At 56.5% G+C, this 19,275-nt stretch overlaps 1 protein-coding gene across 2 annotated transcripts in view; it reads left to right on the top strand.

Moving 5' to 3' along the window:
- Positions 1–19,275, top strand: part of AACS (acetoacetyl-CoA synthetase) — a 46,939-nt gene that overhangs the window by 10,117 nt on the left and 17,547 nt on the right. For both annotated transcript variants that reach the window (XM_039879243.1, XM_039879244.1), the window contains exons 4-8: positions 3,045–3,158; positions 8,110–8,207; positions 14,291–14,405; positions 14,616–14,697; positions 17,869–18,016. In XM_039879243.1, coding sequence (XP_039735177.1) covers positions 3,045–3,158; positions 8,110–8,207; positions 14,291–14,405; positions 14,616–14,697; positions 17,869–18,016 — 557 coding nt within the window. The remainder of the gene's footprint in view (positions 1–3,044; positions 3,159–8,109; positions 8,208–14,290; positions 14,406–14,615; positions 14,698–17,868; positions 18,017–19,275) is intronic.

Below are 19,275 nucleotides of genomic sequence, written 5' to 3'. Positions count from 1 at the left end.
CCTACTTGTTTCTCAGCTTTGTATCAAGCGCCTCCTCTGTGCAAGGTGCTGGGAAGACAGCGTTGAACAGGACAGGAGAGGTCCCTGCTCTCATGGGACTGACATTCCACTGGGGAAACAATAAATATGAAAACACGTGTAGTAAACTCCCAGGGGCTCGAAGCGTGCGGAAGAATAAACAAAGCGCCATATGGGAGAGGGATTGCAGGTGGGGAGCAGCGCTCTTTCCAGCGGGGCTGCCAGGGCTGCCTGCTTGGAGATGGTGAGACCTGAGCAGGACTTGTTAAGGTGAGGGGGGAACATTCCAGGCACGGGGAGCAGCGAGATGGAAGGCCCTGGGCCAGGGTGAGCCCCAGGGGATGGGGAACAGCGAGGGAGGCGCCATGGTCCTAACGACAGGACATGTGCCAGCAAGGCCGGCGGGGGGCCTCGAAGGCCTCGGCCAGGAGTTTGGAGCTAGGAGTTCGGAGCCGCGCGAGGGCTGTGGGCTGTCATCAGGATTTTGAGCAAGGGAGCTTGTGGTCTGACGGTGACCCTGGCTGCCGGCTAGAGAATAGACAGAGGTCGCACTCTGGGAGGGGAGAAAGTCTAACTTAAGAGCTTGCTAGGCACGCCATCTCTGGGTCCCCAAGTGGCTCCTCTGACTCGGGGCAGGGATGGCTCTTGTAAAATTGTGGGGACAGCGTAGGAGACTTACAGGAAGTGCCTGGCGGGCTCAGCGTCTAGAAGGCACATGACATAAAATCCACCCCTTTAAAGCGTGTGGTTCAGTGGGATGTAGCATATTTAAAAGGTTGGCTGTGTCTGTTTCACACTTCTCTCCCTGTGCCCTCTTTCCTCCCCACCCCGCCATCTCCTCCTTTTTAAATATCCGAACCCCTTCTTTTAATGAGCTCCCCGCTCCTCGTATTTGCATGGGACTAAATGCCCTCGACCCAGGGATCAAATTCAGTTTACCAATGGATATCTTTCTCCAGCAGGACCCTGAATGGGCTGATGATTGACTTGGGGACTTGAAAATCATTGTGTTTCCTGGTCTGCATATTTTTCCAGATTGCTCCCTACTCTCCTAGCTGTATGCGGGTCCTCACGCGCTTCCGCTCTGTGCTCGGTCAGGCCTTCTCAGCACAGCTCATCCTTCCCACATGGAGTTCCCATGAGGTCAGCGCCGGCGGGAAGGCAAGTGTGTGCACTGTCGCCTTCGTGCTCGAGAGTGGAGCCGAAGTGATGAGCATCAGCCCGTCAGTGTTTACGTTATTAGACAGCTGCCGGCTCAGCACATTTTGTCTTTGAACAGTGGATTTCAGGTTCCTGAGTATTTTTGTAGGATAGAAAATTATCTGGCGGGGGACTGCGGGCGAGGTAATTGCCCAGTGAGGCCAGAAAAGAATGGGCGGGGATGTATAACTTTAAGCAAGTAGGAAAAGCCACATTTATACCAAAGGGAAAAGAGAGACTTCACATCGTAGAATTGAAAAGCAGTTAGCCAACAGGAATTTGCATCAAAGATAATGGGCAAAAGATTGACATGTTTCCTGTAGAAAGTACATTCAAATAATTTTCCTATACCTTTGCAACATTAAAGCTTCACCGTCTTCATTTTCTATTGCCGTGGAACAAATTACCCCAAAACGTGGTCTAAAACAGTAAGCGCGTATTGTCTCACAGTTTCCGTGGGTCACGCATTCAGCTGTGGCTTAGCTGGCGAGCTGCAGCGAAGGTGTTGGCAGGGGGTGCAGTCAGCTGAAGGCTGGACCGGGGCTGGCGGACGCACATCCAACATGGCACGTTCCCGTGGCTGTTTGAGGCCCCGGTTTCTTACCACATGGCCATCTCCATGAGCCGCTGGAGTGTCCTCACGACATGGTGGCTGGTTCCCAGAGTGAGGCCTGTGGAAGCTGTGGTGCCTTTTACGGCCAAGGCTCAGAAGTCACTGTCATTTACGTGACATCCTGTTGGTTATCCAGGTTGGACCCATTCAATGTCAGGGGGACCACGAGAGCACGAACACCAGAGGCAGGGATCGTGGGGGCCACTGGAGGCTGGCTACCACTCCATTCTTACCAACCTGTTAGGCGAAAAGTCATACTTCACTGTTTGAATGTACATTTCTTCGATAGTGAGTGAGGCTGATGATTTTATTTTCTCACTCATATACATTGTTTGCAATGTCAGTTTTCTACAGTGAGCTCACATTACACATACAGATCCCAAACAACAACAACAACAACAACAAAACAAACCAAAGTTAGAATAGTACTCAGCAATCAAAAGGAACGAATTGTCAACGCATGCAACAGCTTGGATTCATCATGAGGGCGTTGCATTGAGTAGAAAAAGCCGATCTCCAAGGCCGTCTACTGTGATTGCGTTCATCTAATATTCTCGAAATGAGATTTTAGAGATGGAGAATAGATTAGTGTTGCCAGGGGCAGGGTTGGTGGTGGTTGTGGTGGGGTGACCATAAAAGGGTGGCAGTAGGTGGATCTTTGTGGCGATGGGAATGTTTTGGGTCTCGGTTGTGGTGGTGGTGGTGGAGGAAACAGTATACCAGGACGAAGGCCACATTGAATCAATGTCAGTTTCCTGGCTTTGACGTTGTACTAGAGCTATGTAAGATGTAACCAGCGGCGGGGAAGCTTGGTGAAAGGTAGCTGTACTACCTTTGCGACTTTCTGGGAATCTGTCATCATTTCGAAATGAAAAGTTAAAAAAGAAACAAAAACAAACAGACAAAAAAACCGTGACCAAAATCAAAGGATTCTTCACTTAAGCACTCCCAATAATAAAAAAATCCTTTTTAATGGCAAATTCCGTGAGTGCGCTTCTTCGGCTGATTTTCACACCGCCTTTTTTTTTTTTTCTATAAAGTCGAGCAAACCTGCATCTTCGTTCGCATCCCCTGCGTTTCTGTAACCTTTCCCCGGGCGCGTCCTCCCAACCCGCACTTAAACAGGCGTGAGTTTTCATCCGTGTCGGGGACTCAGAACCTTTCCTTTAGGACGGTCTCCATATGCTCTGTCCTTTTTTTTTTTCCCTTCCAGGAGAAGACAAAGAGGAAATCGTGAAGGTGACTTTCAAAGAGCTGCGACAGCAAGTGGCTTTGTTTGCAGCGGCCATGAGGAAAATGGGTGTGGAAACAGGAGACCGGGTTGTCGGTCAGTATTTTTGGTGCTCGTCGTGGTTCCGGGCGGGGAGGAGACCGGGGCAGAGGGAATGGCTTGGAAGGTTGGGACAGCTTTTGAGTCGTGGCACAAAATATACAGCCTTAGGACTTCAACCGCACATGCGCGGCAAACAATAAACGAAGAAGGAAGGTCGTTGAAAGTGTGGCCGTAACGGCCTCAGTGTGGCCTGTTTAGCAGCTTCTGAGGGCCCCGGGCTCCCTGGAGCCGTGACCTCTGTTTCACGGCATGGGCCGGGTGTGTGGGTTTGGACTGGGAGTTTCTCCTCCCTGGACCTCGAGTTTCTTCATCTTTAAGCGGGGCGGCAGAGAGAGGCGGAACTGGCTGGTTGTTGAGCATCTTTTCTGGGCAGAGAGGTTACGCGTACCTCCTTGGCCCTGGCCTGTTGTCACTAGAGTGAGGCCAGTGGCGATGACGGGGATAGCACCCAGTGACGGTTTCCGGTCCGGGTCGGCCTGAGGTTCTTTCTGAGTGCTTTCTGCTGTGCTGTCGAGAGGGAGTTAAGTCCGCTCATTCCCAGGACCGGACTCAGGTTTTGCTCTTAACCCAAAGAGAAGGGCTTTTCTGTCCTCTGGCTATACGATAGCACTCGCGGCCCTCAGGGTGGCGAGGAGGGCCTGGAACCAGGCGGGCGGCCCCGCGCGGGCTTCCTGCTCACCTTCCCTGCGTTCTCCGCATGCTCCATGTCCTGTCCACGTAAGAACGTCCAAACCTGGAGAGAATTTTTATGAAAACTTATTTGAGCCAAAGAGAGGATCCACCCGGAAGCAGGATCGCAGCAGACCGAGATAAACGCTTCAGAGAATGACGGTTTGCAGTTTCTTTCATGCGTTTGAGATTAAGGAGGGGACATAAGGGAACATGCTTGGAGGTGGGAGCGAGCAAGACGCAGGCAGGATTGCGGGGTGGTTAAGACTGTTTGCTCGCTTGCAGGCTTTATTAGGAGGAAGGGTCTCAAAGGGTGGTCTCGTATTAGAAACGGGGGTCTGAAAAGAAGCATTTCCAAGGTGTGTTCACCTGGCCGCACAGAAACAGCGGCCAGGGCTGGCCTGTGGCAAAGACGGGCCTTGACTGCAGAAGGGATAGGCCATGACCGGCCAGTGAGGAATTTACGATGGGGTCGCCCTGTGAGGTGACTTGCCTCTGAACCTTCTGTTCACAGCCCTCCCTGTCCTACCCCTTTCCTCCTGAGTAGCCCTAAAACAGGTCCCCGAGTGTCAGGGGTGTGCAGCGAGTACTGGGTGACAGGGTTAGCGAGGGGTCTTTAGGAGGTAGCCCTGTGCTGGGGCGGGGGAGTGGAGGGCAGTCTCGGCTGCAGAAAGAAACGGCCTGTGCAAAGGCTCTGAGCCTGGCGAGCAGGGTGTCTGAGGGGTGCCTGGGTGGGCCCCAGGGGGTGCGGAACGCAGGGGCGGGGCCGTTCAGGGCCCAGTGTCCTGGAAGGTCCCCGTCTCGGCTGGTGGCCCTGAGCCCACTCTCCCTTTGCCCCCTCAGGCGTCCTGGTGGGTCGTGACATCCTCCCAAGGGCAGCTCAGGTGTTTTCCTTATCATTTTCTTTTCACTTTGACGTCTAGGAAAAGTTGAAAGACCTGAGCGTGGACCTGTTCTCTGTCCCAGGGAACTTGAGCTGGTTTGGGTGTGGGTTGGTCTGTACACAGCGGGGAGCCGCTAAAGATAGGACGGCTTACTTCCATGCTGACCAGGTGCCAGGCCGCCCTCCTCCTGGCCCCCTCAGTCACGGGCCAGGGCCACAGCAGCCAGCGTGGCAGCAGGTGTGGCAGTGGCCTTGGGACCTCGGCGTTTGGCGTGGGCGCGCTGCTCCCAGGGGAACTTACCGCAAGGGGGCGTTCAGAGTGTGTTTGCCAAGAAGGCAGAGAGCTGGGTGGCCTTATCATATATAAACCAGGCAAACGGGCTGGACCCCATGTCAGCCCATGTCAGACGGGCTTGGGGTCACTGCTCACTATGTGTAGCTGACTAGAAAGGAATCAGGTGTCAAGGGATGCACCAAGCTGCCCCTCGATGAACATTCTCCTGCATATCCGCGGGTCCCCCTGGTTCAGCGAGGTCTCGGCTCACACGTTTCCCCCCCAGAGGTCCCCCCAGGGAAAATCCTATGGACAAATCCATCGCCGCTCTCCCCTTGCACCCCGCTTTATTCTTCTTCATTATCCTGTCGCCCGCCCGAAATCACAGGATTCTGTGTGCGCGCGTCCGTCTGTCCTTCAGTACTAGAGGACAAGGACCTTGTCTTCCGCTCACTGCCTGTCTGGTGTCTCAGCCTGGCGTGCAGTAGGTGGACAGTGAATATTTATTTAATAAATGAATGAGAGCTGTGCCAGTGACCAGATAATTTTGCGGTTGGAACCTCAGTCTCTTGGGTTCCTCTTGGTCCAGTTTAATCTGTTCCCTTGTCAGGCCTGGAAAAGGAATTTAAAGTTTCTTCTCCCATTTTTTTTCTTCCCTCCAATTTTTGTTTTTATAAATCCCCCTTCGAAGCATGCATTTCTGAGAGATGGGGAGACAGAGAACAAGGTGTGTTGGGGAAAACGGTCGAGCCCCTTCTTGGCCATGCTGTCTCTTGGGGACACCTGGCTTTGGTGCCCTGGACTTTCCAAAATCAGTTTGGCACCTGGTGACCTGCCCTTTTCGGGCGTCTCAGCTTGGACAGTAGTTTGCCTGACAACGGTCAGTAGCGCTTCTTGGGACAGAGCATGAGGAGTGATCCCAGGGGAGGAGCCGGTGGAGAGGAGCTTGGGGGCTTCAGAGATGGAGTCAGAGCTGTCCCTGGCTCAGTTTCTCATGTCTGTGACGTGGTCGTATCCTGGTCATTGGTCAGTCTCCACCAAGTCGGCTGGCTCTTGCGGCCCTGGGCAGTAAGTCTGCCCCGCCCCCGGGCAAGGGCACCATCCAGACGCTTCAGTTCATACTCATCTCTGCCGCAGCAAACGTCGGGCCCGCCCTGTGCCAGATGCAGTGCGGAGCCCTGGGGACCATGACCCCTGCCCCTTGGGGTGCCGTGGCTGGGCAGGGCAGATGCAGTGAACCCCCAAAGTGGAAGTGTCAACTGGGGTGGTCAAGTGAGAGGAGGGACAAGGGGGCGTCCAGGGGCTCCTGGGTGCTGCAGCCTGCTGGGCTTGGTGGCTGCTGGGGAGGCGTTTGGCCCTGGCCCCCCTGCTCCCTGGTGGTGGTCACAGATCCTTCCCCTGGAACGTTTAGGGTGATCTGTTTAAGTGATCGCAGTCTCTCTGGCCATAGCCCAGCCTCCGACTAGATGGAGGGCCTGACCTCTTCCCCTGTCCCTCATGGGAGTTTGTGTGTCTCTGACTGCCCTGCTCATATGCTCCATTCCCCTTTCCTTCCTCTCTATCCATCCGATAGCATACTTGCTTGCTTTGTCCGTCGTTCATTCACACTTGCCCCGGTCGTCGCGTTCCGTCTGCCGCGCGCTCTTTGCCTGCTTTACCCCGCGTTCGTCCGTCCCGTCATGCGCGTCTGGTCCGGGTCGGTCGGTCGATTCGATGTCATCCGTCCGTCCGTCCGTCCGTCCGTCAGAATAACGCTTGCTTGCGCGCCCTGCCCGCGCGCATAATGCTCGCGATGCGTCGTCAGGTCTTGATAAATTAAGATTCAAACCAAACCGGAAGTAAAAGTAAGCGTCGTCGATAAAATTACACTTACTTTGATCGTCGCGATCGAAATCTGCTTGCCCTTTTGCTCTTTACGTACTTTTGCACGCACTTACGTTTGTCCGTCGTCCGTCCATCGCGATAAGGTCGCGATAAAGGTAGATCGTCCCTAATCCGTCCGTCCGTCCGTCCCAACTCTTTCTTACGCGCGCAATCGCGATTAAAATTCGTCAGGTCTTGATGTGATGCGACCGAAGTCGAATCCGTCCGTCCGTCATTCAAATTACATACTTTGATCATCTTGTTCGTCGCACTTGCCAACCCGTTTTCGCGCATGCCCTCTTGCTGTTTGTCCGTCGATAAAAAATCCCGTCGTCCGCGCCGCCTTTTCTTACCCACCACCTATCTGTCCATCATCCGTCTGTCCGTCCGTCCGTTCATCCATCCATCCATCCATCCATCCATCCATCTATCCATCCAGCCCTACTCACCCATTTATCCATCCATCCGTCCACCAATCCATCTGTCCCTCCATCTGTCCAACTCTCCATCCTTCAGTCTGTCTACTAGTCCATCTGTCCATCCACCCATCCATCTATCAATCCATCCATCTGCCAGCCACCAGTCCAACATCTGAGGGCCTTGATACGTGGGGCACAGTACAGAACATGACAGACGAAGCCCCTGCGGTCACCCGAGAACCAGATATTAAATAGCCGGGTATGATTACTGTGTATTGAGGATGATTTTGGTAAGGAGGAAATTATTTGGTGAGGGAGAAATACGGTGTGCTTTGTGGGTGACTGCCTGGGGGACTTGGGTTCAGGGGAAGGCTTCTCTGAGAAAGTTTTGTTTGGGTTCTGAGCTGAAGGGTGAGCCTGCCCTGAGCGGGGAAGCCTGGTGTGTGTGGAAGAGTGTCCAGGCAGGGCCGGCAGCTCGTGCAAAGGCCCTGAGGCAGGAGAAACTTAGACCAACTAAAGCAATGAAAGAGGGCTGTCATGGCCCAGCCTGAGTGGGAGGTGCAGCCGAGAAGCGGAGGGAGCAGGGGCGTGCAGGGCTGCGGGGGTCACTGATTAGAGCACAGAGAATGGGCCAGAGGGGGTGACAATAGGAAGTGGCAGTAGGGTCATCCAAAGAGTGACATCGAGGCAGCTGGGGAGGAGGGGTGGGGAGGGGCAGGGCTGGTGGGGCTCATTGGAGTTCAGAGCCAGCCCCTCTCCCCACTCCCGCCTGCTCTCGGGGTGCCTTCATCCAGCGCACCCTGAACCCACCGCTTCTTGTCTGTGTCCCCTCTGCAGGTTACTTACCCAACGGTGTGCATGCCGTGGAGGCCATGCTGGCTGCTGCAAGCATTGGTGCCATCTGGAGCTCCATGTCCCCGGACTTCGGGGTGACCGTGAGTCTAGGTCCCCATCAGAGGGGGCATTTCTGGGCCCCATGAGCACTCTGGGGGTGTGGCCACTGCAGGGGGACGTTCTGAGTGATTCTCAGGGACCTGTGAGCGTCCTGGGTGTGTGGCCACTGCAGAGCGACTTTCTGCGTGGTTTCCGCAGGGAGGGGTCGTGCCCACCTGAGGCCCTGGGTAGGGCGTGTGGGGCGGGGTTCCCAGTGGACCTGTGTGGCCAGCAAGGCTGGAAGGAAGTGATGTCACGATGGCCTCCTGTCCCTCTGGCCAGGGACACGAGAATAATTGGTGAAAAGGAGCCAGGAGGAATGTACTTTGCATTTAAATCTAAAACCACGATTCTGCTTTCCGTTCCCGTGCTCCTGCTGTCCCACGGCGTGCATGCTGCATCGGTGTGTGTCACTTGCTACAGGCCCCGAGGTGAAGCTCTAGGTGGAGCTGACTGGTCACCTCCCATGTGACTTCGTGACCGCACGAGGTTTTCTGAACGTTTATCCCGTGTGGCTTCCTCGTTTGCTCACGGAGTTTCCCGCGAAGCCTTGCGCACATCGCTGCGGTCTCTGATCTTGTACTTGGGGTCTGGGCTTCGCGCTTCCTGTGGGAGGGCGAAGACCTCATTATCTCCATGACTCTGAGGGGACCAAGGACCCAGGGCGGGTTTGCCTGGCTGTCCAGTCTGGGCCAAGTGGGGGCAGGAAGTGTGTGCTGAACCCCACCACGGCTGCCCGGTGCTGTGACCCTCTGTGGGACAAACAGGCAGCAGAGCGGGACGAAGCCAGGCTGACCCTCGGCCACCAAGCTGCACTGACCGGTGCCCAGCGCAGGGGCCACGCCAGGAGCAGAAGTGGCCTGGTGCCGGGAAGCACAGACCCTCCAGGCCCTCCAACAGGGGTCTGGCTGTCCCCTATGCCCAAGGCCCCTGGTGGCTGGAGTGGGGACCAGCAGGGTGAGGACAGAGCCCTGCTGAGTTTAGGGAGGGGGACGCCCCAGAGATCACTACTTGGTGGCTGATGGCTGGATTGTGCTCATGCCTCTTGGAACTTTCCAGGGCCTCTCCCAGATGGCCTCCACCCAGGACAAGGTCAGCCGGGACTGACCTGAGACCGGAAGTCCATGTGTGTCCTCTCCCTTTTCCGGGGCCCTCTCTGTGGCTGCGTGAGCTTCTCGGGGCCAGAGGTGACCTTGTGGGAGAGTCCAGAGAGCTGGGACTAGGCGCTGTTGCTCGTGGACCCCTCAGTGGGTCTCGAGCCGCATGGCGGGAGGCGGAGGGCCGGGCCCCAGGGCTGGGGAGGCAGTGTGGCAGGCCGGCACCGGGCAGGCGGGTCCTGCCCGAGTTTGAGTCCCTCCGCTGCTTCCTGGCTCCGCGTCCTGAGTATGAACTTGGGGGAGCTTGTGGGGACCGCAGAAGTGATGCTCGTGTAGGGTTGGGGACGGCACCGACCTACCCTGGGTCAGTACCGTGAGCTCTCAGTGAGTTGGGACACGAGTGTTTTCAGAATTGAATTGCAGCTTCGACTTTTTGTAAGCCGGCGTGGGGACGTGGGGAGAGCTGTGTGTGGCATGGGGCGCGGCCTGGCCTCTGGGGCCGAAACGAAGGCCCCACCCGAAAGCTTGGCGGAGGGAGACCGGCACTTCGTGCTGGACTGGGGCGTCGTGTCTGAGCCGCAGGGTGCAAGGCGGGCGTCCAGCTGCCTCCCCCTCGGCTGCAACATCAGCGGCTGCTGCTCACCCTTCGCCTGTTCTCATGGGTCACCGTCCTGTGCAGAGTGGCACACTAGACGCCACTCCAGCCGCCTCTGGTCCCAGGTTCCGCTGCGTGGGAGGACACGGCCTCTGGAGGGCTCCGCGGCACGCGAGTCCAGCCAGCCCTCTCCCGGTTCAGGGTTTTTGGACTCTCAGCTGCCGAGGCTGCTCCGGTGCACTAGGTGGCGACAGGGCTCTGCTGTCCCCTCCGTCTGCAGCACTTTCGGCTCCAGGAGTCTTTGCCGATGAGATGGCCTGAGTCTCCAGGAGAGCCTTCATTTATTCAGAACATGACAGGGCCACGCGCCTTCCTCCTGGGACGTCCCTCTGCCCCGAGTTCTGGGGAGCGACCTCGTGGCCGGTGTGGTGGCATAGAGTCCTCTCTCCACCCTGCTGGGGCCAGGTGGGTGTGCGCCCGAGCCGGACGGCACTGCTCACCTTCAGCGTGAGCGTCCGGCGGCTGGCAGTTCATGTGGCAGTGGCTGGTGACCTCTCACCCCTCCCGGCTGCTCCCACCTACCTTTCGGCTCCCAGGGCGAGCCTCCCCGGCCCGGGGAGCTCTGGTCGTGGTCTGAGCCGTGGGGCTCGCTCACATGGACGCCGGCACCTGTGTGCCGCGAAGGCCCCCGGGACCAGTGGATGACCCTGGAGTCTCACTGGTCAGCCGTCGAATTCTCTGCCCAGGGTTTACCCGCTGGGCAGCGTTCCTGGTGTTGGTGACGAGGTGGGGCCTGAATGGAGGGGAGCTGTGGGCTAGGACAGTTCTCTTCAGTGGTTTGCAAATCTCCACTTAAAAAAAAAGAGTCTCCTTTTCTTCATTTCGAACGTCACCGTTTCGCTCTTCGGATGGTCTCCCTTTTCAGGAAAGAGCCCTTTTCTGAGATCTGCGTTGAAACACGAACGTCTTTGCTGCTTTGAATCGTGTTTCCTGTTTCAAATCACTGAGCGTGCCCGTTATGAGGGGAAATCGCCTCTCGCCTGCAAATCCTGATTTTAACTACTTGGCTTCTTTACAGCGGGGCATGTCAGCGAGTGACGGGCATTCTGGTGCCGTGACACATGCGTGTGGATAATTCCCAGGCACTTCGCGAGTCCAGGGAGGGGTCTCGTTTGGGTGATTCACCCGGCCCCAGATGTCGTGGGGCCATCTGGCTGGTGATGAAGGGCCGTCTAGGTCGCCGTGTATGTCTGTGGCGGGCTGCCACAGAGAGTGTGGGGCACCTCTCTTCCCTGGATGGTGCTGGGGACATACTCCTCCCCTCCATCACTGCCCCTCAGCCCTGCATCTGCCCTGCTCCCGCCTCTCTTCTCGCCGGCGCCCCCTCCATCTTTCCCGTGTTCCCGCCTCGGCTTGGCCACCCAGTGCTCTGGGCCGGGAGGGGGGTGTCACCAGGTAGGAGGAGTGCTTTGCTTATCGGGTCTCCAACCTTCCAGCCTCACCGAGACCTCCAGGTGTCACACGTTCGGCCTTTTGCGTTTTTCTTCGTTGCACTGTTTCCCTTTGAGTTGGTGGCTTTCTCCCAGATGCTGGGGGAGCCCAGCCTCTGATGGCCACGCATCTGAGCCAGGCCCGCAGCCTGTAGCCCTCGCCCTCGCAAGTATCTTCAGATTGCTGTGTGTGTAAACAGGACAGCCGTTCTCGCTCTAGGGGGCTGTCCACGTGATTCAGCCGCGGCTACTGGTTTCGATGCTTGGGTGGTTGCTAGGCACCGCATTCGGGTCAGATGCACGATCGTAGGTGTGTTCATCTCGTTGCAGCAGGAAAGCAGTTCCCGGCTGATCGGGACCAGGGCCAGTCCTGGACCAGGGCTAGCTTCCGGTCCCGCTGGTTTCAGGTGCTCAGAGATCGCAACCTGTGCTTGGCCAGCCAGGACAACTTCCTGTGCATCGAGGGACCTCTGAGTCCTCCCACGGCGTCACGGCCCAGGCCTCTGATTCTTTTGGCTGTCACTGTGACCATGGGTCACCCCTGGGACATCCGAGTCCCAGGTCACTGGCAGACTGGGTTCCCTCCCCCTGAGTTTGTTGCCACCTTGAGTACGGGACAGCCGGCTGGGAGAATTTCACGATGAATTTCACAGGGACATCTCTGCCGTCTTTCAGGGCCCCCAGCCTGGCCCTAGGGAGCCCTGCGTGCTTGACCTCAGGGTTTCGCTCAGGCCGTTCCCTTCCCCGGACCAGCTGTACCTGCCCTGGGCTTTGCTCGTGGTGCCCCCTCTGCTTCGCAGGTGTCTCCCCGCCCACCTGGCCTCAAAGCCTGCTCCTCTGGACACCCGCGGGGGGAGCTGCTCCCTAGAAGCTGTCCTCCTAACTCGGCCTGCCCCTGTCTGAGCCCTCGCTTCTGTCCTGCAGCCCTCTCCATGCCACCTGCCTGCCATTCTGCCTCACCCCGGTGCCCATGTTAACAGACAGACTTTTGACCACTTTTTCCGCCATGGTTATGTCTCTCTTCAAGTATTCTACCATTTCTTGAATCAATTTTGATCATTTATTTCTTCTCGGGGAATTATCTATCCCATTTGGATTTTGAAATTTATTAACGACATTAAACATAATGTTTCTCATTCATTAATCTTTATTTCTGTAATAAAGTGTGACTTCTAATTTCGTGCATTCGTGCGCCTCAGTTTATTCACCTGTAATATGGGGCTAATAATGGCATTGTCTTCTGTTATCATATCCTAGGTTATCATATTCACCTGTGTCACAGGTTGCCGTGAACATTGAGTAAATATTAATAAAGTGCTTAGGATACATGATTAAGCACTATGTCAGTGTTAGCTAGAAGTATTACCTTTTTTTCTTGATCAGATTTGTCAGGAGGTTTATTTTATTGGTGTTTTTGGAAAAAAAAAGATTTTGCATTTATTGATGGATGCCGTCATAAATTTTTCCTTATGGCTTTAATTCCTTTCTTCTTTTCCTCAATCATGAGTGTATTTCACTGAAAATAATTGGGAATTGAAAACAATAACATTATCATTGTTTTCCTGTTGTGTTTTGATAGATTGTGTGTCCTTGGGACAAGGAAGCCTGTCTCTGTGGTTCCCTGGCACGGTGCCTGGCACAGTAGATGGAATAAACAAGCTCTTCTCTGTTAATTCAGCTTCCGGTCTTGATAATCGGGCAGTGTGGAAAGTAGAATCTCAATCCTCAAACCTTGAGCCCAGAGAATCTCAAATTTTATTGTGCGTCGGGGTCTCCGGGGCTTGCGAAAGCACAGGTTTCCTGGCTCCCGCAGAGTTCTCCATTCAGAGGGTCTGGGGCCCAGGTGCTGCTGTCACTGCTGGGGCCCCTCTGCGGGACTCTGGCCTCCCTGATGGCCTCGTTGTCCTAGACACGTGCTCTACCCTCTCCTCTGATGCCTGGCCCACTGCAGAGCAGTCAGTTACCCTGATGAGCTTAATCCATAGTCCCGCCACAGGAGGCTTTAATGTCCGCAGGATGTAATGTGCAGACCCCGCCCGACTAAGTGCTCCGCAGAGGTTCTGGCCTCAATTCTTTGGCCCTGGGGTCGCCCGGGCATTGGTCTGGAACCACTCGCCCTGGACTGCTGGGCAGGGGACAGGAGAAGGTCTGGGCGCTGTCGCCCCTGCTGCCGTCTCTTGGATGGAAAGGCTCCACCGTCGTCTGAGCTTTGGGGCGGCTGGGAAGGAAGGCAAGGAAGGCCCATCCGAGATGCTCTAACCTGTCACCCGTGCGGTGACACTCAGGTTGTGTCGAGTGTGTCGTGAGGCTACGCCTGTCTGTTCACATCAGTTGCAGAAACAATTTCAACACCTGCCTTCGGGGAAAGAGGTGTGCTCGGCGGGTTCCGTGGGCGGTGAGCCCGCTTTTTAAAACGGGGCTTATTTCCTACATACACATTCGTGGTTCATGCATTTGATTGGCAGAAAGTACTATTTGGAGAATTCAGGTACCTTTTAGATCGAAGGTTGAAAGAGAGCTAAAATATAGAACCACTTGGCAGAGCTATAGCTGCCTGTCTGGAAGGCGGGTCCTTATTACACGTGCCGGGGAGCCGTGTTGCAAGGCTCCATCTGGAAAAGGGGAATCTCCTCGGCAGTGCGAGCGCCTGTGACTGTCAGTGTCCGTCAGCCCTCCATGTCCCGTCAGTATAGCGGTGACCTTCCTTGAAGTGGTGGTCATCTCGCACGTGCCGTGGTTTGCCTGGCTCTCTTTACTGGCTGCTGGATGATGGGGACACGGGAACGGGGCTGGCGCACCCAGAGTGCCACTTTTTCTTTCCCTCGAAGAGTGGCGGTGTCGTTGGCCGCCGAGGCGTTCGCCACTGGGATGGGCGGTGACGATTCCTCCCTTTCCCTCCTCAGGGAGTTCTGGACCGGTGCTCCCAAATCCGGCCGAAGCTCATGTTCTCTGTGGAGGCCGTTGTGTACAATGGCAAGGAGCACAGCCACCTGGACAAGCTGCAGCAGGTCACGAAAGGTGTGTGGCGCTCCCGCCTGAGCCGGCATGGCGGGGGGTGGGTGCAGAGATGAGACCCCCGCCTCCAGGAGTCACGGAGGCCTCTCGAAGCTGCAAACTGCAAAAATGACTGCGTAGCCCCGTCTCTACACACCGTGTTATATTCTGTAAAAAAAAAATATCAGCAACTAAGTATCTCGTGTCCTGTAACTGCTTTCCTTTCTCCAACAGGACTGTCAGATTTGAAAAAAGTGGTCGTGATCCCCTATGTTACCTCTAGAGACAAGATAGACATTTCGAAGATACCGAACAGGTAAGTCAGCCAGGCACCCACCGCTGGTCCCGTGTGGCGCCTGCTCCGCGTCCCACCGGCCATGGATTCCGTGGCTCCTCCCACGTGGCGTCGCAGTGTTTTAAAGATGCAGGAGGAGGTTTTCGTTAAAATCTCTGCTTTGTAGATGGGCGCTGAGGCCCCAGAGTGACTTCCCCAAGGCCACATAATTAGTGGCAGGACAGAGGGGCTCCGAGGCGTGCTCTCTCTTAATGTCTGGCCAGGCCTGGATCAGCCACAGCAGCTCTAAATGACAATCACTGTGTGTATGCACATGCACACTTGCGTATGAGCACTTGTGCACGCACGTCCACACGATAGGTGTGTACATAAGTGCGGCGCCTACACACATACACATGTGTGCACATGTGTGCACATGCATGCATGCACGTATGCATGTATACACATGCACACACGTGTTTCCTGTCTAGAACCTGTTTTTGTCCCCATCGCTAATGGTGCCTTCCTTTGCCATTCTGACATTCGTAAGCTGATACACCACCTGCCTTGGGTACCAGATAGGATTGTACCCATCTTAATTTTGAGTAGAAATCAAGGAATGGATTATGGTTTGCTCAAAGTCGAATTCGTCCCTGAATTCTTGGAGTTATACTGCTTTCCTTTTTCTGAAAGCAGTTTTGGGAGAGAGTTTCGAGATCAGGCGTGTTTACCTTTGCAGGTAAACCTTTCCCTTCAGCCTGCTGCCTGGGCCACGGCAGGGGCCTCGTGAGTGGCCCCATGAGGCCACGTGGGAAGTGGCTGCAGAGGCACAGAAGTCCTGTGCCTGCCGTGGGGGGTGCGGAGCTGCAGAGGCCCTCTTACCCAGGCTGTCAGCTGGCCAAGTGGTCTTGTGCAGGGTGCCCTGGGCCACTGGGAGGACCCGGCCTCTGTGCTATCCTTAAGGGCCTGCAGTCAAGTAAGAGGGAGGGGACTCTTGCAGGGAGAATGAGCCGTGGCACCGGGCCCAGGGGACACAGCTGTGCTCACAGAGGGGGCAGGCAATACCAGGAGCTGAGAGCTGGGTGGTGTTGCTTACCTTTGAGATCTGGGAAGGTGGCACCTGAGGGGACCTCGAAAGAGCAGGATTTGGAGAGAGCTGTGTGCGCCAGGATTCCAGAGGCGGAAGGGGGCTGCGCGCAAAGTGACTGTTGCTTGAGGGGTGTGGTCGCGAGCCAGATTGCGGAGGCGCACGTGGTCAGCCTCTCTGTGCCTTGGTTTCCCTGTCTGCAAAATGGGGATGAAGTCCCTCCCTCGCAGGCTGGCTGTGGGGAGCTAGTATGTGGAGGCTGGACGGAGTGCGTTAGTTAGCCCTCCGTAATACTGTCAAGAGAAGGGGACAGCTGCACGTGGGAGCGGGCTCCGTCCCCTGGAGTATGGGCATTGGGATGTGCAGGTCCTTACAGGTGGGCCCAGGGCCCTGAACTTGGCCCCGGGACTGTGGGAACTCTGCCAACCTCAGTCAATTACAGCCAGTTGACCAGAGGCTGGGTCTCAGTTCACGAAGCTGAGAATAGCTCCTTGCTTTTATGGCGGGCGCCAGCCACGCTGAGGTCAGAGGGAAAAGCAGATGGGCTCGAGGCCCCGGCGCCCGGCTTTGGCTACTCCGCGTGTGTCCATCAGTAACTGATACAGAACGCGAGCATCCAGGAGAAGCACGTTAGCCACTTCATTTAGCTTTACACGGGGCAACGCCTCCCCTCCGAAACCCTGTGAATGAGACCCCCCCTCGCCGCTCCTTGATTGCTGGCTGCCGGTGCCAAGACAGAACTGGGGACTCCCCACCCTGGACTTTGCATTTTCAGAAGGGCGACGAAAGCAGTCACTATTTACTGAGACTTATAGACCATTTGAAAGCAAAGCTGCCTCTCTGGGTACATTCTGGTTCGCTTGGGCACTGCGTGAGAATGGAGTTCCACGGAGCGGGCAGTGGAGCCCGCGGGGGAGCGGGGGAGCGGGGCTGCCGCTGGCCGGGCGGTCCCAAAGCGAGTCGCGTTCCTGGCACTCTGTCACGGGAGGCCTTGCTGACTGCTCAGAGACGGAGATTAGCTATTTCGATGCCCTCTTTAAAGCGCTGTGCCTCCCCGGACACACCCGCCTTCGGGGGCCTTCTGCAGCACCGTGTAGCCGCTGTCTGAGTTTTGGAGTAATTATCCTCTGCAGATCACTGCGGGCCGAGTTTAACTGATTTCTTCCCCTTCCCTGAAAGAAAGTTCCATTTGTCAAAACGGCGGTTCCCGCCCCCTTTTACACCTACAGAGGAACCAGGCCAGTGTTTCGGATCCGTCTTTCTGCAGACCTCAAAGTAGGGGACCCGCCGCCTCTCCCTGGACGGCTGTGCGGCTTCCGCTGCCCGCGTCCCGCTCGGAAAACAAGCCCCTTGCCCGTGGCCCCCGTGCTTCTTGGCCCCAGGCACGGTGCTCAGGCCAGCCTCGGGGACAAGGCGGGGCAGATTTCTCAGGCTCACGTCAGTAGCTGGGCTTCCTTTTTCTTGTTCCTGGACAAACACGTGTCTGGCATGTGCCTCCTAAGGGCGGGGAGACGAGCGATGACGCTGACGTTTGCCCGGCAGCTTTTCTGTCATAGAAAATGTGGTTTTCGGATCTTGGCCTCCCCACCCCGCCCTTCTCGCTGTGATCTTCACACACGGGAAAAGCTCTCGAATCTCATGCCTGCTCCATCCCCTCTCCCGGTGGGGAAAGCAACACGATTCAGGCCGCCTTGGCCCAGGCCTCCCTTTGGGCGACGGACGGAGACGAGGGCCTGCCAGGGGCCGGTGAGCAGCGGACAGGAAGAGCGCGTGGGCGCCCCGCCGGCAGCCCTCCCAGGTCCCCTGGGTGCAGTTCCTTCACCAGTAGTAACGTCAGCAGGACTTGGAGCACTTCCAGGCTCTCAGCGGACAGCCCTGGCCTTGTCCACGGAGCTCACACAGCAGCGTGACCTTTGCCCTCGTTGACGCGGCTTCCCCCCGCTTGGCGTGAATTTGGGTGTTGGCTTCTCCGCTGCCTTGCGGGACACCTCCCTTCCAGTCTCGTGCCCCCCCGGAGCCCGGGGCTGTCATCCAGGCAGGCTGGAGGGGTGTGAGTCCCGGAGGCCTCGTGGACCCGGCCAGCGTCCGGAGCGTTCATGGTTTGTCCCCGTGCGTTTTGCCCACAGTGTGTTTCTGGACGACTTTCTCGCCACTGGGAGAGGGGACCAAGCGCCCCAGCTGGAGTTCACGCAGCTGCCGTTCAGCCATCCCCTCTTCATCATGTTCTCCTCGGGCACGACCGGGGTGCCCAAGTGCCTGGTGCACTCCGCTGGGGTAGGTCTGTGTCCACGGGCGCCCACCCGCCCTCGCGGGGCTCCGAGTCCTCACACTGCACCCTCGCAGCTCACGCAGGCGGCCCATGGGGTGTGTGTGCGTGTGTGTGTGGGGGGGATCGCTGTCTCTGGTGCTGCCGCGGAGCCGTCCCCTGAGACGGGAGGGTGCTGCTCACAGCCAGGTGCTGCTGCTTCCGCTGCGTGGGCCTTCCCCCCACACCCCGCCTCCCCGGCTCGCCTGCAGTTGGCCTGGCCTGTAGGGAGGAGAAAACGCAGGATCTTGCTCAGACCTTGTCGCTGCCGCCTTCTCCCCTCGCTCAGGAGAGGAGACCCACCCAAGTGGAGAAGACTTACGCTCTCAAACAGCTTTCCAGATGTTGCTTGATCAGACGGTGGTATTTGAAAAACGAAACACAAAACTCCTCTTATTCTAGCTCATTTAGCTTAGCAGGGTCCTCTGTTACACTGGGAATCCCTTCCATAGAAGGGGACTACCCCTATCTGCATCACTGAGAGCCTCATGTGGCTCTTGCGGGTGATCCTGTCACAGCAGGTGGCGGGGAGAGAGCACGTGCCATCATTGCCCAGATTGGGACCCACCAGGGGTCCGGGCGCAGGTCATGAGATGAGACTGCCAGACATACTAGAGCCCGTTCGTTCACAGCAGCCGCTTCCCGGGGACCCCACGTGGGACTGGGGACCTCCGGGGCCAAAAGGCTTTGTTTCTGGGAGCAGCACTGGCCACACTGTGAGCTGGCCACGTCGCAGAAACCACCCTGTTCTATGAAATCCGGTCGAGGTTGTGTGCAGGGTCTAGGACGTCCCTCACGGTGGCTGATGGAGCCCCGTTTTCCCAGGAGCCCTGTCTGCCTGTGCACCAGCCGTGGAGATGCCCGATCTTACGAACCTCGGAGACGAGGAGGGGGCGCGAACGGCGGAACAGCAGACATCTTAGGAGAAGCTGAAACGTCCACCTGTACTTTGATTTTTAGTGCTTTAAGCTTAGTGTATGTCACTTTTTTTAGGAGAGAAACATAAAAACGTATCAGATACAATGTAGTTTGCTCCTAAAAATCTTCGTGCCTGATATATTTAAAGTATGGACAAATCAGGAAAAGTTAGGTTTATTCTGTCTTCATTGGGTGCTCACACCTCCAGGAAAGTGACTAAGCATCTGGCCTGTTTTAAAGACTCGTCTCCCTAGGAAACTTGAAAGCAGCAAAATGAAAGGTCACAGTGATGGGACGCCTGGCAGGTCCC

Source organism: Pteropus medius, unplaced genomic scaffold (genome assembly GCF_902729225.1).
Source record: "Pteropus medius unplaced genomic scaffold, Ma_sr-lr_union100, whole genome shotgun sequence".
Taxonomy (NCBI): domain Eukaryota; kingdom Metazoa; phylum Chordata; class Mammalia; order Chiroptera; family Pteropodidae; genus Pteropus; species Pteropus medius.
This window is presented reverse-complemented; position numbering and strand designations above follow the sequence as displayed.